General features: G+C 36.5%; 1 protein-coding gene across 1 annotated transcript in view; it reads left to right on the top strand.

Annotated features, from left to right (window-relative positions):
- The window catches only part of LOC150094942 (calpain-5-like), a 151,250-nt gene that overhangs the window by 9,011 nt on the left and 117,148 nt on the right, over nt 1–25,091 (top strand). The window contains exons 3-4 of the mRNA XM_090411403.1: nt 3,906–4,037; nt 19,185–19,393. Coding sequence (XP_090267529.1) covers nt 3,906–4,037; nt 19,185–19,393 — 341 coding nt within the window. The remainder of the gene's footprint in view (nt 1–3,905; nt 4,038–19,184; nt 19,394–25,091) is intronic.

Raw genomic sequence — 25,091 nt, 5'->3', positions numbered from 1 at the left:
AGTAACTTCCTATCTACAATTGTCCTCCAAATCAATCTGTTACCTGTCAATACTTCAACATTATCAGATCTTATATTTCTATCTTCTAAGGCACTTTTTACTATATTAGTCCACCTATATCTTTGTTTTCCTCTGGGTCTTTTTCCTGCCAACCTAGCAGAGAACACTTCTTTTGCTAATCTTTCCCCTCCCATTCTGTTTAAGTGACCATACCACCTGAGATTAGCTCTGCTAACACATTTCTGGATGCTAACAATGTCAGGTTCTTTCCTAATATCCTCATTTTTAATATGATGCCATCTGTTCATGTCCTAATCTTTCTCAGGACTCTCATGTCTGAGGTCTCTAGTCTTTGGTCAAATATTGAAATTGATTAAACATCAGGTTTAATCGGTTTCAATATTTCATCAGTCACAGAGTCATTATCAGGAATGCAATGTTAAACTTGTAATAATACACACAAGAAACAATAATGAGAAGAAATTAGATAGAATAAATAAAGACTAAAGTCCTGTGAGGGGCACCCAATTGGATGCTGTTAGCTAGCTTTAGATTGGACAGGAGGCCTGAGAATTAGTTTTCCAAATTTTGAGATGTTTAATACAACCTTATTTATTAAGATTAGGCTGTTTTTTTAAGTCTTCTGCAGATTCTAAAAAGTGTCTTTCAAGTTTGTATTTTTTGCGATGGAACACGGTGGTTTTCTTGCATCTGATTCTGTGTAAAATATCCAAGGCATGGTCCACAGTTGTGGTGGTTAATGTATTTTTTTGTGTTCTTCTAACAGATGTTTACAGATCTCCCAGTCTGACCATAATATGATAAATTTCAAGAAAGACATATCAAACACCTGAAATAGAGAGAGGAAGAAGTGGATCGTTAGGAGAGCAGAGAAAGAAAGCCAGCTTCAAATAAGGTTTGAAAGCAGTGCATAGATTATATTTCTTCAAAGTTCTGGCTATTTTTTTCTGAAGTGCCATGGATATAGGGAATAGTAATGGCATTACTGTAGTCTTTATGTTGAGAGGGATGTTAGGAGGTGGAAAGGACAGATAATTTGTAGATTTTTTTGGCATTGTAACCATTGGACAGGAAGGTTTGGCAAATAAATGCTAGTTCCGCTGTAAGGGCTGCTTGGGTGAAATCCTACCAATCTGAAACCTTCTGTTTGGTTAAGATATATTAATGATGTGTTCTTTATTTGGCAACATGACTCAGACACATTAGACTCCTTAGGCAAACTACTTCGTTTGAAGTACTACTACTACCTTTGAAGAAAATGCCTTAATCTTTAGTCCACATAGACTTACTGTTGGGCTATGCTATGTAGATGATGTGTTCTCCATTTAGTCGCATTGTTTTGAGGCTCTTCACACATCTTAATAATCAGGACCCCTGGATCCAGTATCCTTAGGAAAAGAAAAAAAAAGTGTCTCCTTTAGATGCCTTCATTGCATGCTAACCTGTGGATCCTTGGCATTCTCAGTTTACAGAAAACTCGTGCACGCACACACACAGATACATTCACCAACAGTCAACCTCTCCCCCCATTTACAACAGTGTGGGATTATTTAATCCTTTTACAACAGGGAAATTCATTAGGTACAATAGTAATGCACCTTCACCACTAATTTTAACATATTCACAATATCATCTTTGCCAATAACTACAATCTCTACCATATCCCAAAAATATTAAAATCTCAAAACTGCACCTCCACCCCCCCCCCTCCAGAACTGACTGCACTAAATTACTAAATCTATTACCGTCCCAATACATCCAAGACACATCTGAAAAGTAGTAAAAATCCTAAAAAAAAATACAACCTTGTAACCACTTACTGATCATATAGTATGGCACCAACAAAACAAACAACAACAACAAAAAAAAAAAAAAACAGTACTGAACTTTGACCCTCTCTTCAGTACATGCGCTATGAGATATGGCATTTGACTGTATGCATGTTAATAGAAGAGCACATGTAGAGTCTACACAATTACATTTAGCTGTAGCAGTGGTGTTGGAAGAAAAGACGGTTAACATTGAGCATTATTTTCATTCATACAGAGTTATTAGAGTGAATGGTACAAGCCTATGACATGTTTGTGAGCAGTTTGTTCCTCATTTCTGTAAGTGTGCCCCAAGCAGTAGTGTTATCATTGTCTTAATTGAGATGAGAGGGTCTGATGTACCGAGAGTGTTCTGCCACAATGCAAAGGGCATTTGGGGAGACTACAAACTGTTAAGACAAATGAGAATCACCTGTGTTTGTGTTTGAGCAAGTGTTACAGTCCAAAACCCAGTCAGTGCTGAACAGTGGTAAAACTTGAGATACCAAGGTGGTCACTACAGATAATCCATAAAGAGCTGGGTGCCTTTTTATACATCATTCAGGTGGGTCAGTGTTTAAAAGCAACGGATTACACTGCAAGTCCTGAATACTGTGCATGCATGCATGCATGCTGGCCAATATCTCTGAAGATCTGTCCTTCCTCCATAATGTCTGGTTCTTAGATGAAATGCGTTTTTTACATCTAACCAGTTGCATAAACAAACAAATAAACCTACAGGTTTCTTGAGACCTAAATTTGTCCAAGAGAAACCTCTTCACAGCAAGGTCACTGCATGGTGTGGTTTCCAGCCATGGCATAATTGGGCCCTATTTCATTGAAGAGTGTAGTGTAATTGTGACCTTGAATAGCAAACTCTACATCAAGAATGTTTTGGTTCCGTTTGCCCAGGATTTGCGTAGGATGTGTCATGCTAAAAAAATTCCGTTTTGTGTACAGGTATTCCAACAGGATGGAGCAACCTGTCACACATCACGTGATTTTAAAGCCTATTTTTCAGAACACGTCCCCCAGAGGCTCATTTCAAGGTTCACAGAATTCTCATACCCTTCACATTCTCCTGATCTCATGTCATGATGCCTTCATTTGCGGTATGTTGAAGGAATGGGTATTCCACCTTGAGCTGCCTACAGATCGTGATGAACTAAGGGCTAAAATTACATGATATGGCAAGCAGATATCTCAACTTGTTCTCCAAGTTGACAAAGAACTTTCCCATTTTGAGCACATAATCTACTGTTATTAATGCTTTATTTGACCAAGATTCCACCAATAGTTGTGAATATTCCTTTGTTAATAAACCCATTTACTCCATAACATATATTGTTATAGTTATTTGTTACTTTTTTTTTTTTTTTTTGCACCATACTGTGTAAAAAATTGGCATACCTTTTTTGCTACCTCAAAGACCAGTCACAATTCCTAAACCTGGCAGGTGTCTATGTGGTACTCTGCAGTTGTAAGTTGTCCTGCTATGGCCAAACTGGCTGGATAGCAGACATCAAAATTGCCAAAACAAGAACTACATATATTTCCATCACTACAGCTGCTCAGGGCTTGTCAGCTATGCTTTGAACATATAATGGAAAAAGGCCACCTTACTCCACAGTAGCAAATTTAAATATTGAAAGAGTTTTCCTGGAATCTGCCTCAACCTTAACCTACCCAACTTCAACAAATTTGGTTGTGTGGAACTGCCTCAAATCTTGGAAGCACTCATCCTTAGAACTTCATCCCAACTAAGCCAAGAATACTGATTCTAGCCTACTAGGGGAACACTATTTAGGACTTTAGAATTGCCTTTGTTGTTCTGCTTCAGTCATACTTATCCTGTGTACCTTGGTGCATACATCAGTTTGTTCATTATTTCTTGATATTGACAGTTTGACTCTATCAAAATATTGGAAATATTAATTTAAAATTATTCTAATTAATATAGTACACTGTGATTGTACATTGTACAATTATGTATAGTGCAATTTCCTTAAATAATATTATTATGAATAACCAACCTATAAGCCTTACAACCAGAATTAAAAAAAAATTTTTTTTCAGGAAATATCTGAAGATGCTAGACTTTTTGTGGATGGCTTAGGAAGTTCTGATGTTGTTCAAGGCATGCTTGGAAATTGTTGGTTTGTTGCAGCCTGCTCGGCCTTGGCATTAGAAAAAGAATTATGGCAAAAGGTAATTTTCTTTAAAAAATGAATTATGAAAGTATACTACTTTGCATTTAAAATATGTATATTAAAAAAATAAAAAGTTGAAATTGGTTTAGAAATTTTCATTGCATGTTTTGATTTTTAATCTTGCATTCCTGAAATTAGAATTTTGACCACTTTGCTTTAATATATTGATATTTTCTCTCATAAGGAGAGTATTTCATATTTGAATACAAATATTTTTATTCACTTATTACTTTTTAATGTAAACCCATATACACACTAGAGGTTGCAAACTCTATAACAGTGCTGTGCATATTTGGAGGAAAATTAAAGGTTAGTAATTAATAATAACTAATATATGAGTGAAACCCATAATATATGGGTTTCACTCATATATTTAATAGAAACAAACTGAACATGTTTGCTGACAGTATTCATGAAGTCCACCATACTAGAGAAATGTACAAACATTTTGCCTGGAATACCAAATAACAGTTATTATTATTTGACACCTCCATTGAGGGCACTTACTCTACAACTCTCCATCTCCACCACTCAACCTCATCTACCTATCATCCATCAACAGCATCATCTACACCAATGGCATCTACAGTTCACCACCACCACTAGTATTTTTCGCAGACAATCACAAATATCCATGCCGATTGTGGAATTTAAACCCTGAGCTTTTTGGCTGGAGAGTAGATATGCTAACCACTCGGCCAATGAGGCTGGCAAAAAAAACCCCTACCTCCATATGAGACCGGTTAACTCACCTTTAGTCGAAAGAGATCAGATAAAGGTTCCTCACATCATGGACGAGAATCGAAATCAACAATGGTCTTTCCAATCAAAGGGCTTCACCTATACCAACTAAGCTAAGGAGGCTGTATTACTTTTCGTTGAGTTATATACACATTATATACATATCAGACATAAGCCGTTCATTGTTCCAAATAGATTTTAGATGGTTATTTGCATAATCAAAGTCTGACATGTTATATAGGTTAAGAGACTTCTGAATATCACGTAGAATAAGACCTTTTCAAGATGTCTTGAAATTTTATGGACTCCAGAAGATTCCATAAATCTTCTAGCACATCATGGAGACATATGTCCAATCCATTTTATGGTATTTCATAAATATGTGAGAAGCGAGGCCAGTTTTATCTGTTTTATCTTTTCTTTTGCATTCAGTGTCATTCAGGTACAGATTTCAAAACTTTTTCCAGATTGACCATTATGCTTTCCTGCAATTCACAAAATCATGTGCCAAGATGTTTCTTGAAGGGAATGTTTTCTTTTGGGGAATGTCCTCCTTTGACAATCTGTAAAATTTGAACCAGTTTGAAAGAAGTTCTAATGTTGATTTGTTTTAAAAATTGAAATATATATCTAGAAATCCCATCAATATAGAGTAAGAGAATGGAATCTTTATATTTGATTTCAGTGATCATATTTGTTGATTTCTTAGAGAACAGTGATGTGTTAATATATTTTTTCAATAGGCTGTTTTGAAGAAATTGTTGAAACAGAAGATAAAATTTCTTTATTTTGTTTCATCTTTAATGATGCATAAAGTTTGATTTTTTAAAGTTGTGATAATTCATAACTTTTGTTGTGGATGTTGAAATGAACTGGTCTAGAGATATCTTCCTCTATGGGTTGACTTTCTTTAGAAGTCTAAAGATATTAAAATTTCATCTTCTAATTTGCTAATTAAAAATTCAGAAATTATTATTATTAAGAGAGAGACCTCCAGGGAGTCAGAGACTCATCAAGGAAGGCCACATACTACACACACCAGCTATCATACTTATTCTTGAATTCATTCACACTGCTTGTACTCGCAACATCCAAAGGCCATCCATTCCAATCCCGTATCCCCCCCCCCTCTCATCTGAGAGAAAAATCTAGCCCTCACGCCCTTCTTTGCGGCCTTCATTCTCAGTTTCCAAGGATGCCTTCTCGTTCTTTCCCCACCCTCCGTAAATTGAAATTCTGTATGGCCCTAAAGAAGTTTGTAAGTCTCAATCATATCACTCCTCTTTCTCCTGTTTGCTAGTGTCTGCAGTCTACAAATTCTCAATCTCTCTCTCTTCATAATCAATATTCCACAATCCTGATATCATTTTTAACACTCTCCTTTGCACTCACTCTGATATATCAGAATCACAATGGAAACCAGGAGACCAGACCTGTGCACAATAGTCCAAGTGAGGTCTTATCAAGGCCTTGTGAAGAGGCAAAATAATATCCTTATCTTTACATGTGAACATTCATTTCAGCATTGCAATTATCTTTTGAGTTGTATTTACAATCTTTGCCGCATGGCCCCTGAACTTCAACTTCCTATCTATTAACACTCCAAGATCACTAGTCTCATCAGTTTCTTCTAGCCTAATCCCACCAATATAATATTACATTGGATATCTAATCATGCCGAAGTGAATGACTTTACATTTACTGACATTGAACTGACACCCATTTTCCCATGCCTACAATTCCAGCCTATTCAAATCATTCTGCAAAGTCTGCATAACAGCAGCATTCCTGATTATCCTACCTATCTTTGCATCATCAGCAAGTAACTGTATGTCACTTATCAAATCCTTCCCAATATCATTAATGTACAGATTGAATAACAGTGGACCAAGCACTGATCCTTGTAGTACAACACTTGTTACCTTAAACCTTGCAGACTCAGATCCCCTGTATACCACTTTTTGATATCTGTCAGTCAGCCATCCTCTTATCCATGCTAATATTGTATAACTCAAACCCATTTTCTCCAATTTATGCAACAGTCTACCATGCTGTATTCTGTCAAAAGCTTTAGCAAAATCCAAAAGTATCATGGTGTATCCATTTCCCCTTGTCTAGTTCAATGGTAACATTGTTATAGAATGTGAGCAAGTTGCTAAAACGTGACCTTCCCTTAGTAAACCCATGTTGTTCATTGCAAAGTAGAGATTCACTGTCAACCCATTTCTGAATGTGAGCCCTAACCAATTTTTCCAAAATCTTCACCACCACTCCTGAGATACTAATTGGGTTGATAGTTGGATACATCGGTCTTTGCACCACACTTGTGCAATGGAATTACCATATATTCCTTCCATTCCTGCGAAATGGAGGAATATATGGTAATTATTAATACCATATATTCCTTCCATTCCCTGTTCTGAGACTCATATTAAACAGCCTGGCCAGTTCAGCTGAACACTCATAGCACACGTGCTGATATTCCATCAGTCCCTATTGCTGAATTTTTATTCAATTTGTGCCACAGTTCTAAAACTTTGGCCTCATACACCTGTGTTTTTTCATCTAGTGAAGAAGTAACAGTAGCTCAATGTTGTGTTCACCAGGTTGATAGCTTTTAATAAAATGGGCACTTATTAACTGAACAACCTCTTCTGCATCTGTAACCCTCATACCATCTGGATTTAGAAGAGTTATCCTTTCATATTCATTCTTTTATTTCATATTCTTTTACTTGCAGCATTTCGATTGAATTCTTGTGGATTGTCTTTAGCACTCAGAGCCAGTTTCTTTTCATACTCAGACTTTGCTTTCCACACAACAGTTGTGACTATTCCAGCCTGCTACTTATACCGTTCATAACGGACGTCATCCTTATGCAAACGGTATTCCTTCCACATCATCCTTTTCTTACGAATCTCTTCCTTAATAAGAATACACATCCATTTGACTCCTACTCTATTCATTCTTCGAACTCTCGGGACACATTACTTTTCCTCAACTGCATGCATAGATATTTTGGTAAATGTCTCCCAACCATTCCAAACACCTAACACTCAGTGCCTCTATGACCTTTCATCAAAAAAGTCATAAGGGCATTGAGTGTTAGGTGAGAAAAATCCTCCAAATTACAAACCAAAAAGTCCTGGTCCTGAGGAATTGCTTCACAGTTGATTCCTGCTCTGTGTTGGCTTTTTATACTCTCTTATTCTACTGGTATCTACCTTTGAAACTAACCCATACACAATCCATTCCTATGTGTGATGAACCCGTGTGTAAAGGCTATTCATTAGTGCTATGAGTATTAAGTGCTGTGAGGACATCGTGTTGGAGGCTTAATGGATTGTATACAGCACTCAGAAAGGATTAAAACAGAATTTACTACTTCCTATATTTCGTCTCAGTCACTGAGACATATTCAGGGATTACAAAAAAACTAATGTAACATCTACACAAATACCACAGACCAACCACGTGGGTGACTCTAAAGTCCTATCTAGGTGGAGAACCCTCTAAGGGTTGTAGGTGGCCTGGAATGTAAGGTGGGATCTCTGATGATAAGTATTCCTCAAATCTTAGGAAGCTTAATGCAACCGTATTTATTAAGATTTGGCTGATTTCTGAGAGCTGCTGCTGATTCTAAAAATAGCCTCTCTTTTTTGAATTTGCTGTGGTGGAGCAAGGTGGTTTTTTCCATGAGATCCTGTGGGTGTATCCAGGACATAGTCAGCCAGGCCTGACTGACCATAGTAGAGTTGCAGATGTATGACTTGTGTTCCTCCAGGTGGATGGTTGCTGATCTGCCTGCCTGTCTGTTCCTGCAAGCTGACATACTTTGTCAGCTTGCAGGAACGGGGTACTTTATAAACTCCAGGCACTGAGAGAGGAGAGAGCTGATCTTTTGTAGAATGGATAAGGGAAGCAAGTTTGCAGTGGGGCTTAAATGCTGTGTGTAGATTGTACTTTTTTAAACTCTCGGCTATTTTTTCTGATGTGCCATGGATGTAGGGTATGGTGATGGCATTTCTAAACTCTTTCTGAAGAGAAGACTGGGAGAATGGGGGGGACTGATTATTTTTTTAATACTGTGATCGCTGTAGCCATTGGAGAGGAAAGTGTAGTGTATGTGGTCAAGCTCAGTTGTAAGGGTGGTTCAAAGATTGTTCAAAGTTGCAAAGATTGTGGGCTCTCTTGGTTATAGTTTTAACAATGCCATATTGTTGACAATTGTTTTTTTCCTTTTCCATCGTAAACTGGATTCTTGGATATTGGCTGTTGAGATGACTGAGGAAGGAGTCTAATGTGTTTTGGCCATGAGGACAAATGGAGAACACATCTTCTACATATCTTAGCCAGATAGAAGGTTTGAGAGGGGCTGAGTCTATGGCTCGTTTTTCAAAATCTTCCATATAAAAATTGGCAAGAGAGGGTGAGAGGGGGAACCCATGGGGATTCCCTCTATCTACTTGTAGATTTTGTTCTTCCAAGAAAAATGACCAGAATTGACGGCAAAGGAAAAGAGATCTAAGATGTCTGAAGGAAAAACGTTTTCTAAGAGTGTTAAAGTATCGATTAAGGGAATATTGGTAAACAATGAGGAAATGTCAAAGCTCACCAATATATCTGTGTTATTTAAGGTTAGATTTTCTATTAGGGTTTTAAATTGAGTAGAGTTTGTTATATAGAAGTTGGAAAGTCCAGTGAGGGGGGGTCAGAGAATTGGCCAGTTATTTTGACAGTTTGTAGCAAGGTGCACTAGTGGCATCTACTATAGGTCTTAGTGGGGAATTGGGTTTGTGGATTTTTGATAAACAGTATATTCAGAGGGGGATGGGAACAGAAAGGTTTGAGTTTTTTCATAATGTCAGGAGGCCAGGAAGATACTTTTTAAGTAAGTTTTTTAATTTTTTAACTTCTGTTTTTTGTGGGGTCGTGTTCTAGTGGGATGTAGGTAGAGCGATCTCCGAGGATAATCTCCATTTTTTGATTGTATTCCGTGGCATTACCCTTATCCACTCTGGTGATGATGATACTTTTTTCTTTCCATAATTTCATGACAGTGCGTTGGCCATACGATAAATTATTTTTTGGAGGCAAAGACTGGGGGAGGATGTTTTCCCGACATTTAAAAAGATGTCGGGATACAATAGTGATACCCAACTGCGTTAAACTAAAGATCAACTTTCATTCCAAAAAAGCCCTCCGCATATATAACCGTGCCAGTTTTGCTCTACTGCAGGAACCACTTGCCACTACTCGTGCCACCCTCTCTGAGACTAATGCCGCCATTGGCTCCTTACAATCAGATCTCTTTGCTGTACTTAACCCTGAGCTTTGGCCCATTCTCTCTGGCATTTCAGAAGCTTCTGCACAGAAAGAATTTCAAAAAAATAAAAAATAAACATATCAAAAAGTATAACAATCTGTGTAAATCCAAACTGCAACTGCAAATTCAACTGCTTTAGACAGTAGTTAATCTTTTGCCCAAAAAGGATCGACGATGCCATTTGTGCCCTAAGCCTTGGCCACAATTTCACAGTCACACTGAACGAAGTGCCGGTGCTTGATATAATATTTACTATCGAACACGGGATCTGTTGCTTACCGCTGGAGATAGCAAATAACATCAGGCTTGATGTTGCCAACATCCTCACTAGTCTTCTCCTCCAAAAAGTAATTTATCGTCCGGCCAACGCACTGCTCTCATGAAATTACGGAAAGAAAAGAGTATCATCACCACCAGAGTAGATAAAGGTAATGCCACAGTCATTCTTAATAACACAGAATACAATCAAATAATGGAGATTATCCTTCGAGATCGCTCTACCTACATCCTACTAGAACACGACCCCACAAAAACAGAAGTTAAAAAATTAAAAAACTTACTTAAAAAAGTATCTTCCCTGGCCTCCTGACATTACGAAAAAACTCAAACCTTTCTCCCCCCCCCAATATATGGTTTACCAAAAATCCACAAACCCAATTCCCCACTAAGACCTATAGCACTAATGCTCCTGGCTACAAACTGTCAAAACAGCTGGCCAACTCTCTGATCCCCCCCCCCTCACTGGACTTTCCAACTCCTATAAAAAAAACTCTACCCAATTTAAAACCCTAATAGAAAATCTAACCTTAAATAACACAGACATATTGTTAAGCTTTGACATCTCATTGTTTACCAATATTCCCTTAACACTCTTAGAAAAAGTTTTTCCTTCAGACATCTTAGATCTCTTTTCCTTTGCCATCAGTTCTGGTTATTTTTCTTGGAAAAACAAAATCTATAAGCAGATAGAGTGAACCGCCATGGGTCCCCCCCCCCCGCTCACCCCCCCTCTTGCCAATTTTTATATGGAAGATTTTGAAAAATGAGTAATAGACTCAGACCCTCTCAAACTTTCTATCTGGCTAAGATATGTAGATGATGTGCTCTCCATTTGGCCTCATGGTCCAAACACACTAAACTCCTTCCTCAGTCACCTCAACAGCCTACATCCAAGAATCCAGTTTACGATGGAAAAAGGAAAAAAAACAATTGTTTACTCTTCCTAGACACCTTACTTACACGCCTTCCTAACGGTACACTTTCCTTCACTGTATATAGAAAACCTATGCACACAGGCAGATACATTTACAAACTTTCCCAGCACAACCCCTCTCAACAATATGGCATTATTAAAACTCTAACCAAGAGAGCCCACAATCTTTGTTCCTGTGGAACTGCCCTTACAACTGAGCTTGACCGCATACACAACACTTTCCTCTCCAATGGCTACAGCGATCACAGTATTAAAAAGATAATCAGTTCTCTCTCCCCCGCCCCCATTCCCTGGTCTTCTCTTCGGAATGATTTTAGAAATGCCATCACCATACCCTACATCCGTGGCACATCAGAAAAAAATAGCCAGTTTAAAAGAGTTTAAAAAAGTATAACCTACACACAGCATTTAAGCCCCACTGCAAACTTGCTTCTCTTATCTGTTCTACATAAGATCAGCTTTCTCCTCTCTCAGTGCCTGGAGTTTATAAAGTACCCTGTTCCTGCAAGCTGGCATACTTTGGCTTACAGACAGATCAGCAACCATCTGCCTGGAGGAACACAAGTCATACATCTGGAACCACTACTATGTCTTGGATACAACCCACAGGATCTCATGGAAAAAAACCACAATGCTCCACCACAGCAAATTCAAAAAAGAGAGGCTATTTTTAGAATCGGCTGCAGCTCTCAACAATCAACCAAATCTTAATAAATACAATTGCATTAAGCTTCCTAAGATTTGGGAAACACTTATCATCAGAGATTCCACCTTACATTCTAGGTCACCTACAATTGCCCTTAGAGGGAGCTCCACCTAGATAGGACTTTAGTCACCCACGTGGTTGGGCTTAGTATTGTGTGGCATTTTTGTAGATGTTACATTAGTTTTTTTGCAATTCCTGAATATGTCTCAGTGACTGAGACGAAATATAGGAAGTATTAAATTCTGTTTTAATCCTTTCTGAGTGCTGTATACAAACCTTTAAGCCTCCAACATGATGGGTGATGAATCTTTACCATCAAACTATTGCTTATTCTCTCTTGCTTTAGTCTTCTCCAATGTAATGGAGAGAACCATCAACATTCAACTCCTATACCACCTCGAAGATACTCAACTAATAAGTCACTGTCTATGTGGATTCTGCCAATGCCAATTAGGAGATCTGCTCACCTATGTTACCCACCTCTGCTTAATAGTGTCAAAAAGTTTTGCAAATCCCAAGTGGTTGCACTTGGTGATTTCTAGGATTTTGACCAGGTCTGGCACAAGGGTCTATTAAGTAAGTTCCCATCTTTTGGTCTGTCCTGTGATGTCTGCAACTGCATTGTCAATTTTCTTATTGGATGCATATTGCATGTCATAGTAAATGGTTTCCTGTTTTCTAACTATGCAACTAATCCTGGGGTCCCACAAGGTCCTGTCCTCTCACCTACCCTCTTTTTTTCTCTACATCAATAAGCTGCTCCAGTTGACCATTAATCCAATACATATTTGCCGATGACATCTATCAGTGAAACCACCCATCAATCAAGTACTGCTCACACATCATGGTGTTCTTTAAATCTTAGTGAAATACAGAAGAGAACAAGCAGACTGGTTAGTGACCCATCTCTGGTCAACCTACTTCAACTGCTTTTTCACAGGCATTTAGTATCTGCTGCATGCATCTTCTATAAGTATTTCCATGATAAATTTCATCAGAACTAGGATCAATAATTCTCCCCCCCCCAACAAATCCATTGAAATGCACATAGTTGCCGCCCACCATCCCTTTGCACTCAAACTTCTAACCCACAGAAAAAGTTTCTTCTTATCCTCCTCCTATGGACCAACCTCAGGTTCATCCCATTTTTCCTAGATAGGATATTTTATGTTAGACTTATACACAAGATGTTGATTGATCAACATATAGTAAGTCAGTACTGTGTATGGGAAGAGGTTTGAGTAAGGAGGAACTTGTTCACATGACTTTTCAGTTGAAAACATAAGCAGTATCAGGTTCCTAAGACACCAAGTCACATGCTGCTCATGAGAGGCCAAACATTGAACAAGTTACATACCTAATATGCAACATATTTTTATGGATAATATTTCTGTAATATTATAATTTTCAAAAAGTAACTGTTAGGAGTTTCCAGAGCATTTTTCAATTCTTCTCTAGTATGGTTAACTTCTTGAAGATGCTATCAGTAATAGTTAGCAGAACATGTTGAAGTTTATTTGTGTCTATTAAATTTTTACATGAACAAATGGTTAGGGAGAAAGAAGGAATCTATTGATCTCTTTCTTGAACAGCTGAAAGTTATAAACTTTGAGGTTAGGTGCTTGAAACAAAATAGAGCTAGATGGAATGAAAGAAAATGACAAAGTTGGTTTAATAAGTGCAAACTGAACTGTGTGTGTGTGTGTGTGTGTGAGAGAGAGAGAGAGAGATTGCAAATTGCCTTTGCTTTTTTTTTTACGTTTACAGGAAAGTGGAGGAATTATGGTGGCCAATTCAGTGTAGTAGAACCCATAACTGTAGAAACAGTATAATGCATAAACTGATTTCCTATGAGAAAGTGATTGTATAGTCTGCAAAAGAAGCACATCTATTAAACAGTTTCCCTCTTCTGAATAGTACTGGGCATTCTTAGGGGTTGGGTGTAGATTCAGAAGAAATAATGCTCTTGAAAGGAAGAGGATATCAAGTATTTTGTAAGGTGAGGAAACTATGTGTATAATATGTGCTGTTTAGCAATATCAGGTTATTTTACATTATTTTTTTTAGCAACAGCTGATTTTGAATAATTAAATAAAGAGGAAAGGTTAACTTCAAGTTTAAAATCATCTTTAAATATAATAAAAAACAAATTTTTGGCTAACAGCAGTAAATGTGCTGCTTCTAAAAATTTACAAACAGCAATGCATTCTTTATGAAGCTTAATATTTTCAGCATGCAACAGTAATAAATAGTCCAACTTATTTCTTAAGTAAAAACATGAATATAAGTTTATATCAAAGATCACAATGAAATAATTGCAGTGCTGTGGGTGACAAATCATGGAACCGTGTAGTTGGATGATAAGAGTTGATGATTATAGGCTGACCAAAAATCATGAGATTCTTGGTCAAACCAAAAATCATGGGACCCTCTCTCCCTCTCTCTTTTGAGTTTTTTATTTTCCAAAGAAAGTAGATGAAACATTTTTAGGCTTGACGTTTGGAAACTTTTAGACAGCTGGTCTTCAAACTTAGTCATCAACCCCACCAGAGTTGAATTTCCCTTCTAATGAAGATTTGTAGGAGTGCTTAAGGGTCAAAGCTGTATAACTGAGAGGAGACCTCCACATAGCCTTTAAAGGAATGCGGAGAACCGACCAGGGCTTTTGACCTAATGTCCAATCCTCACCTTCTCGTGGTGCACCCTGTTGGGTATCTACTTTGATACTGAACGAATGAGGATGGGCTGGCAATTTGGGATTTAGCCGACCAAATTGTATTCTTATTGGTTAAGCCAAAATAAAAAATGATGGTGCAACATGACAAAATTTCATGCCGGCTGGGACGTTGCCCGGTTAAACAAGGCCCCCGTTGTTTTCGCCAGGGAACCAGGGCAAACAGCAAAAAGTCAGCTACTGGAACAAATCTGAAAACACACCCCAACTCAACATTGCCAGAGTTAAAGATCGGTACTATCAACATAGAAGCCTGAATGGCAAAGAAAATGGAGCTAGCTGAGGAATTAGATAAGTACCAGATCGACATAATAGAGGTGACTGAAACAAAAAAGACAAAGACTGGTGAGATCTTTCTGAGCAATAAATACAAAATGTTATATTCAGGCAATGACAATCAAGGAAAAGAAGGAGTAGCCATAGTATTCAACACAAAATACGAGGCTAATCTTCTTGAATGGCAGTTAGTCTCAAGTAGAGTAATGTGGGCAAATATGAGAATGGGGAACTGGACAATGAGACTTATTTGTGCCTATTGTCCCACAGAAGGTTCTACTAAGGTAGAAGTGGAGGAATTTTTTTATACTTTATAAAAAGCAACTGACACAATGAAAAAGGAAAAGTTGGTCCTTGTTGGGGATCTAAATAGCAGAGTAGGAAATGATTGTGAGACATACAAAAATATTTTGGGAAAATTTGGAGAAAAGAGCAAAGCTAATAATAATTGCAAATATCTGTTGGATTTCTGCTTAGGACATGGACTGGTTATTACTAACACCATGTTCGAACATAAAAATGTGCACAAATTCACATGGAGAGAAGAGGCAAGGAATAAGAAAAGTCTTATTGACTATGTTATTGTTGATAGTGATGTTTTCTCCCTGGTGCAGGACACCAGAGTGTACAGAGGATTTGAAATTGGAAGTGATCACTATTTAGTCTTGGGCAGGATAAAATTGAATTTCATATTCGAAAAGAATAACATGTAAAAAAGTGTTAAAGCAAATAAAAGTTGAGCAGCTCCCAGATGTGAACTATAGACTAATATATACAAAGATTATTGTAGAAAAAATGAAAGAGTTTGAGAACAGGAATCAGACCTTGGAGATTCAGTGGCAAGCCTTGAAGAAAGCCCTGATTGAATCAGCTAGAGAGGCATGTGGTGAAGTTGTCTGCAAGGATAGAAAAATTAGAACTCCATGGTGGACACAGGAAGTTAAAGAGGCAGTGAAGGAAAAGAAGAAAGCATATCAAAAGTTCCTGGCAAATAAGTCAGCTTTGTGCTCTTAGAGAATATAGAGACAAATGCAAGAATGCTAAACACTGTGTAAAACTAGCTAAACAAAAGTCATGGTAGGACTTTGGAAAGAATATAGAAAATAAATATCAAGAAGGTGGCAAAATATTCTGGAGGTTATTGAAGAAGCTTAGGAATGGAGGGAAGAGTGCTGTAATAGGAGTTAGAGATGATAAAGGTGACATGAAAACGGAAGAAAAGGATATCCTTGAAGTATGGAGTAATTACTTTGAAAAACTGCTAAATGAAAGAAGCAGTGATAACAGCACAGTGGTAAAAAACACTGAACAGACATGCAGTCAGGAATACATATCCATACTTGAAGTAGAAAAAGCTATCAAAGGCTTAAAATGTGGAAAGGCAGCAGGAATGGATGATATTTGACCAGAAATGCTGAAGTATGGTGGTATAAAAGTCTTACAGTGGCTGCACTGCATAGTTCAGAAAGCCTGGACAGAGGGACGAATTCCTGATGATTGGAGTAGAGCTCTCATAGTACCCATATATAAAAAGGGATATAAAACCGAATGTGAGAATTACAGAGGTATTTCCCTACTAAGTGTTCCTGGCAAGATCTATGCAAGTATACTTGAGAAATGATTGAAAAGAATTGTGGAAGGAAAGCTTGGTGAAGAACAAGCTGGATTCAGGCCAAATAGAGGCTGTCAGGATCAGATCTTCGCTTTACGACAAATAGTCGAGAAAGCATGGGAATATAACAAAGATCTGTATTTAAGTTTTGTCGATTTGGAAAAGGCATATGACAAGGTGCCAAGAGAGAAGCTATTCAGTACGCTAAAGTTATATGGTGTCAATGGGGCATTATATCAAGCAATACTTAGTCTTTATTTGAGTTATAAGATAGCAGTTAGAATTGAAGGAAGTACAGGAAGAGGTTTAATGTTAAATCTGGCATCAGACAAGGATGTACATTATCCCCTCTGTTATTCTTTATCTATATGGATCACATTATGAAGGAAAGTGGTATTAAACATGATATCAAAATTGGAGATGTTAATGTCAGCTCTTTACTTTATGCAGATGATGTTATACTTCTAAATAAATCCACTACAAGTCTGCAAGATTTTCTGACTAAATTGAATAACTGTTGTAATAGATATGGTATGAAGGTCAGTAATAAAAAGACAAAGAGAATGAAAATAGGCAGAATCATTGAAAATGTCAACTGTGTTGTGAATGGAGAACCTGTGGAACAAGTAAAACATTTCAGCTACTTAGGCACGATTTTTAGTGAAGATGGTAAATTGAATATAGAAATAGACAACAGAATCAATAAAGCTGGTATGGTGGGAAGTCAATTGAATAAATTCATATGGAATAAGAGAGAAATTAAACGGAACACTAAATTACCTGCATCAATGGCAATATCATATTAAAAACGAGGATATTAGGAAAGAACTTGGCATTGTCAGCATCCAGGAATGCATTAGCAGAGCGAATCTCAGGTGGTATGTTCACTTAAATAGAATGGGAGAGAAAACATTAGCAAAACAAGTGTTCTCTGCCAGGTTGGCAGCAAAACGACCCAGAGGAAGACCAAGATATAGGTGGATTGATAGGTACAAAGTGCCTTAGACGATAGAAATATAAGATCTGATAATGTTGGAGTCTTGACAAGTAACAGACTGATTTGGAGGAAAATTGTAGATAGGAAGTTAGTAATGATGTAATTTTTTCATGTAGTACTATCATATCCTGTACACCCCTTGAGGGTACAGGGCAGGAAATTGATGAAGATTTGTAGACATGCAGGTGATGAAAGTATGGTAGGCAACTGCCACTATCTTATATTCCTAACTGTAATTGGTATTGCTCTCTGAAATGGCGAGTCAATTTCTGTAGTTAATGTTTTTTGAACTGTGGAATTAAAATCTGACTTTCCAAGGGAATGAACATTACACTAAAGATTGACTCTACAATTACAACAAAGTACCCTAATTATTGACTAGAATCAAACCTGTGGTCTGTTTTTTTTTTTTTTTTTTTTTTTTTTTTTTTTTTTTTTTTTGTTCTGGCGTCATGGAAGTTACTATGAGGCTACACAGGCACAATCACCTTGTTTTGTTTTAACAAAACAATTTTTATGTGAGTTTTATAAGCAGAAGAGTATACTAGACTAAAAATAAAAAAATAGATTAAACATGTTAGGGATATTTTATTTGCTGCTCAGCTATTTCAACAATGGTGGTTGTTATAGAGAGTGATCTACATTGGAACAAGTTTTCTTATGCTTTTATTAGAGCTTTCTTTGTACCATAGATTGAAATTCCTATAAGCATGTAAATGTAGATTAGTGAAAGGCAGTGAGAACATTTATCTTCATTAGATACTGCCTGCCTAAATGAAATTAGGACATTTTCCATCTCCTGCAGTGCGTGTGTGTGTGTGTGTGCACACAAGACTACTAAGATTGACCCTAGCATGCCCATCACTATTCAAATTAGCTGTTACCAAGGCAAAATTTTTTCAATAGCCTGATGTAAATACTTCTTGGGTCTGAAGCACTTGGAACTATTCTTTAAGGAAAGTGAAGATCTTACAATATTCCTTTCAGATATTCTGACATAAAATCATCATTCTTAATGAATGTCATTTGGTTTTGTTTTATGTTAGAGCTCAGCTAGTTTTGACAAACCCATTTGGTTAGAAATACTACAGTTTGTAAATTATACTTAACAAGAAATTAGATATTTATTTAATCCTTTACCAAATTGTATGCAAAAAAATTGTGTGTGCAGTATCTTCACTACTTCGAATCCCATCAAGAATGCAAAGAACCTCTATCAGAACTTTCCATTTTAAAGTGAGTTAGTCATTCTCATATGGAGGTGGAAGGGTTTCTCTTCTCAGAAACTTGTTACTCTGCAAAACAGGCGAAAACCAGCCAGGAGAACACATGCATACACACATATAATTTAGGAATAATCTAACTACCTTATTATCCTAAAAAAAAATTATGTTTATGAAAGCCAGACTGGGTAGATCATGGACCTTAAAGGCCTGTTAGTACTGTGGATTATTATTATATTTGTTTCGTATTTATAATGTGCACATTTTTCTTTCATGACAATCATGATCTTACTCTTACTTTAAAACTTCTCCCATAGGTAATTCCTGAGAGTAACGAACAGCAACTGAGTATGAATCATTCTACATGGTATGCAGGTATATTTCATTTTCGGTTTTGGAAATTCGGAACTTGGATTGATATTGTAGTTGATGATAGACTTCCCACCATTCATGGACAGTTAATCTATGCAAGATCCAGGCAAAGGCATGAATACTGGGGTCCGCTTCTTGAAAAAGCATATGCAAAGTATGTTTTACTTTTTTAAATGTCTGTCTGTCTGTCCGTCCATCTTCCTTTACTTACAGCCAAGTAATTCAGCTTTATGTGAAGACAGATACAGAACAAATACTGGGGTTTGCTTCTTGAAAAAAACTTATGCAAAGTATATTTTACTTTTTTAAATATCTGCCTGTGTGTGGGTGGCTGTGTATCCTATCCCATCTTTTTTATTTACAGCCAAGTAATTTAGCTTTATGTGAAGATAGATACAGAACAAATTCACTGAAATTAGACATTTATCTTATGATTAATGAAATATTTTAAAAATGCAAACTATAAGAAAAGTCTTATCAGATGTCTGCAAATATGACAAGTGTGTTGGCTCCCTGCCTTGACGCAAGAAGTAAATTACATCCAACAATGAACACATATACATCCGCACACATACATGGATGCTACAACTCACTTCTGAAACAGATGGTAATCATTGTCCTTACCTGCAGTAATGAACAGCTCTCTCTTTCTCTTGGAACTGTGATAATGGAACATGGACAGAATATTATTCTGTACTGCACACACACACACTGCACATTCATTAGTGTAGAGAATGCTAGAAGTATACAGATTTCTTACTTGCAACAAATTTGCATGGAAAGAGCTAGGAAGCAATTTAAATGGCATTTGAAAAGTATACTCAATAAAATGAAAGCCTAAAAGAATTCATATGCTATGACATGTGTTTCTCAGTTAAGTCCTAAAAAAATAGGTCTAAATACAGACAGTCCCAACTCACATAAATTCAGACTTACACCTTCAGAACACATGCAATTTACAGACAAAAAAAAAAAATAGAGATGATTCGTAGTAGAGGTTCGGTGTAGTGGTTGAGACAGTTGTAGGTGTCCTCCTGCGATGAGTCTTCGGACTCCTTGGAGGTGTCATGAATAATAATAATAATAAAAAATTATTCTGAAAGAACTATGAAAAACAATTTTTTTTGAGTTATAAAACTTTTACGTACCATGTCTACATTACTCGTACACCACTTAACATTATCAGTGATCATCTAAAAGACAGACAGCCTATGCCTCCTTACTGTTGAACATAAACGTGGCATGTATTTGTATTTCTTTATGTTCATAATTTTTAGTTAAATTAAGGGGACATTAAATCCCACATAGTTTTAAAACCGAATAAGAAACTCAAAGATTGGAATCAGAGAGTTTCTTGCCGAATATAGTAAACTATAAAGTATCGGCGACACTAGCGTTAGCCAATGCAAGTGACCCTAGTACGTAGTACAATACCGGGCAACTCGTTGCAAAGGTGGAGGAAGTTCAGATCGCTATTCTTAGGTATTTTCCATAATGTAAAAACACATTTCCTGTTTTTACATTATGGAAAATACCTAAGAATAGTGATCTGAACTTCCTCCACCTTTGCCACGAGTTGCCCGGTATTGTACTACGTACTAGGGTCACTTGCATTGGCTAACGCTAGTGTCGCCGATACTTTATAGTTTACTATATTCGGCAAGAAACTCTCTGATTCCAATCTTTGAGTTTCTTATTCGGTTTTAAAACTATGTGGGATTTAATGTCCCCTTAATTTAAGTAATGTTTTCATTGCCGAAATGAAGCTTATTAGCTCTTTATACTTAAATAATTTTTAGTGTTTGTATGTGTACTCTACCCCAGTAGAGTAGTACAATCATGACTGAAAACAGGAACAGAAGTGAAAAGTGAACCTTTGCACAAATGCACGCTAAAATTGATCTAGAGATGAAAATTATAAAAAGAAATTGACAGTAATTATCTGATAATTATCTTTTAAAGCATTTAATACCAGGTACATAGCATGTTCTGTTGCATATTTTAGAAATGTTTGAAGTTGATTTTTGTGTCTTGGCAGATGTTAAAAACATCTTTACCATGAGTTCCCTGCTATATGCACATGCAGCACTTGTAAACATGATGCTTCTGTAAGTGATGGTTTTTGTAATGAAAATTTCTGGATAATGCCAGTAAATAAAGCCATTTTTATTGAGTATGAAGTTGGAAGATCCTAATACCTGAAGGTTTTAAAAGACTAAAGAAAAACATGCTTTAAGCCTGTTTTTGAGAGCTTTATGAAGAATAGAAAGAAGCAACTTTTCATTAATGATAAATACCAGGTTTTAACTTGTATATGTTTTTATTTATACTAGATGTATTACTCTACATATTTCACTGTCTATATGGCTAACATAATCATCGTGAGGTTGTTTAACATAAAATAAATAAAAATAAATGTGAAGATACTTAATCCACAAACTTTATTTGTGGATGAATAAAAATTTGAATAAAGGATTAAACCATGAATATAATTTCTTTTGTATTTTTAATTTATAGTCTAACCAAGTGGAAAAACGTTCAGCATTTGTCTCTGATCCAGAGTATTTTAATAATAAAATGATAAACCTTTTCACTACTTGTATGTGGAAAATATATGACTTCTAGATTACTTCAACCTGTCTCTTCACAATGGTATCAGATCCACAGAGAGGAGAATCACGGCCGGAGTCCCTCAAGGCTCTCTGCTATCTCCCCTACTCTTCTCCATATACATGGCAGATCTCCCTAAACTGTCTCCATCTATCACCGCTCTATATGCCATTGACACAATCATTATAGCCAGATCCCTCCATCCACACCTGGACACAATCAAGCTTCAGAGAGCAGTCAGAGGATTAGTACACCAAATGGCGTATTGCAATCAATCCAAACAAAAGCTCTGCAGTACTTTTCACTAGACGTAAAGCAGAACCGAATACAAGCATACAAATGTTTGGTAAAATCATCCCTTGGCACAATTCTACCAAATATCTGGGAGTTCATCTTGATAGACATCTGAACTTCAAGTCACATATAGATAGTGTCGCCACTAAAGCAAGTCAGACCATAGCACAGCTATATCCACTTTTGAATAGGAACAGCTTTCTAAGCATAAGCAACAAAATTCTCCTTTACAAATCAGTAATCAGACTGCAACTAACTTACACCTCTCCAACCTGGGGTTACACAACTAAAAGCAACATCAACAGACTTCAGATAATACAGAATAAATGCCTAAGAATGGCATTTAATGCCCCATGGTTCATCAGAAACATCCAGTTACATCATGAAGCCAATCTTCCAGATATTAAGACCTACATGACAGGCATTGCAGGGAAATTCTTCACAATCACGAATAATCATCCAAATCAGCTAATTCGACAAGCAGTGAACTATAAACCCTCAGATTGTTTCAAACATAAAAAAAACGAAATCCTCAATCGCAAGAGAAAGCTGATACAGCCTCAATGCTCACAATCAGCTGGTAAATTATCCACAATAATCTCATCACCCACAAACTAAAATCCAGATGAAGGGATAAAGAGTCAAGGACTCAGTCCATCAACCAATTAAATTCAAAGTTCAAACCTATCTCTTCTGGGTCTGGTTCCCACTGATGAGATCTCAATAAAGGTCAAAACTGGATCACCTCATGATCCAGTCTTGACCTTTACCATAGCATCTGATGAAATCTGAGTCTCGATTCTCGCATGCCTTCTATTACTGCCTAAGGCAGTTGTCAAAACACATTTTGTAAAAACTCAAATGAGAGAGTAAACCTAATAAAAAAGTTATCTTATTAAAAAATAATATGAATAACACCAGAACAGAAGATCTGTATCTCTGATTAGTATCTCTGTATCTGTATCTCTATATCTGTATCTCTATTTAAAAAAAAAATAAGCTATTTTTTTTTTAATCAAAAATCGAAATCAGCCAACGCCTTTTATTCTCTTATAAGGAGTAGACGAGGCCATTTTTAATCCTGTCTCCACTGGTAGCCAATCAGAGATACTAGCCCAAGACTATCACTGATTATAAGCAGCAAATGATGAAGATACTGGCAAACAAGTGCTGCCATCTCTCGGTATCTAACCCTAAAAGAATATGTTCTTGTCTGAAATAGTGTGGATTCTATGGTTGATTTTCTTAAGTTTATGGGATGAAAAATCCAAGTTTTTGGGAGAAAAAAACCCACTTGCTGGTTCGAAGATCAACTGACTTGGGAACCGGTTAAAGAAAGGCTTAGAAAAAGTTCCTCCAGTCAGTGACTTGACTTAAAATCTATCTTTGAGCAGCCTGGTACGAAGGATGCAAACACCACTTCCAGTGAGCTGCACAGGTCTTTTTTAAAATTTTTTTATTAAATATTAAACCCACATAGGAGAGGCTGCAGAACTTATAACACATGAGTGCCATGCAAGAGCAAGCTAAAGAAAAAATAATTTAACTTGTTTCTTGAACAACTGAGGGTTGTAGTCTTTAGTGAAGACTTGAGTGAGGAACAAAGGTGGATGGAAAGAAAGAGGGAGAAAATTTTAGTTGCTGGATTTAATTTGATATTTTAACAGCTGCTCATATTCTTAGTTTGTGAGAAAGTGGGGAATATCTCTGAGAGAGGAGAGAGAATTATTAATTAATCAAATTAGCCTCTCTGCGAGCATGGATGTTTGTGATGGTCTTTAGGTGGGAGATAAATTTCATTGCTTGGTGTAAGAACATTGTCCCACTTAAAATAAGATGCCAAGAAATTATATTCTTTTTAATCTTTTATCCAAGCGTAAGCAAATAAAGTTTGCGTGCGAAGTTCACAACTATACTACTTGTATGTAGAAGCTGATGACTTCACATTAATTGCCTTAGTATCCCATAATGAAAAGCATGCATTCTTTTGGGTGTGTATAATGCTATGCATTATGGAAAGGGCCGCTATCCAGAGCAGTTTCAACCTTTATTGAGGTCTCATCTGTGGGAGCCAGACCATCTTTAATTTAATTTATAACCAAGTGAAAAACTTTCAGCAACTAGCTAATCCAGAGTATTTTAATAATAAGGTGTTACACCTTTTCACTATTTATATATGGTAAATATGCAACTTCTGCATTACTTTGACCTCGGTATCTCTTCTAGGTCTGGCTTCCACTGATGAGACATCAATAAAGGTCAAAACCAGTCTGGGTGGTGGCTCTCCCCATAATGCATAGCATTACACATGCGAAAGAATATGTATTTTGCATTATGGGTTACTAAGGTAATTAACGTGAAGTCATTAGCCTCTATATATAAGTAACCTGGACCTGAAAATACTTCTCATGTAAACTTTGCTTGCTTATACTTGGATAGAGGATTAAACAAGAATATAATTTCTTTGGCGTCTTTAATTTAATTATAACTAAGTGAAAAAATTTTCAACGTTACCCCACTTATTTGGAGACTTGAAGTGACTTATAAAAGTTCTATATTTGGTTCTCTAGAACAAGGTTATGGACTATGTAAAAATAATTTAAAAAAAAAGAAAACAATTTTGTAATTATTAAATTAATACTGACAAAAAATCACCTAAAAAAAAGTAAAATAACTTAATAAATCAATGACTAGTTTCCTACAACAATATTGTATACTTCTTCAGATTGATGCAATAAAACACGTATATAAAGAGTATTAACATGGAGCTTTCTAAATAACAAACCATTTTGTTTTAATTCATTCAACATGCAACGGATGTTGAATGCAGGAATGAGGTATCACAAGTGTGGGTCATTGTTATAGTATATAATATATTTTGTCTCATAGCCGAATTCATCCAATTATAGATCTCTTGTGTATGCCCAGAGATCATTGAAGTAGTAAAA

The sequence above is a fragment of the Typopeltis vanoorti genome, chromosome 21 (assembly GCF_054136105.1).
Source record: "Typopeltis vanoorti isolate ZY-2024b chromosome 21, IOZ_Tvanoo_1.0, whole genome shotgun sequence".
NCBI classification, from domain to species: Eukaryota; Metazoa; Arthropoda; class Arachnida; order Uropygi; family Thelyphonidae; genus Typopeltis; species Typopeltis vanoorti.
This window is presented reverse-complemented; position numbering and strand designations above follow the sequence as displayed.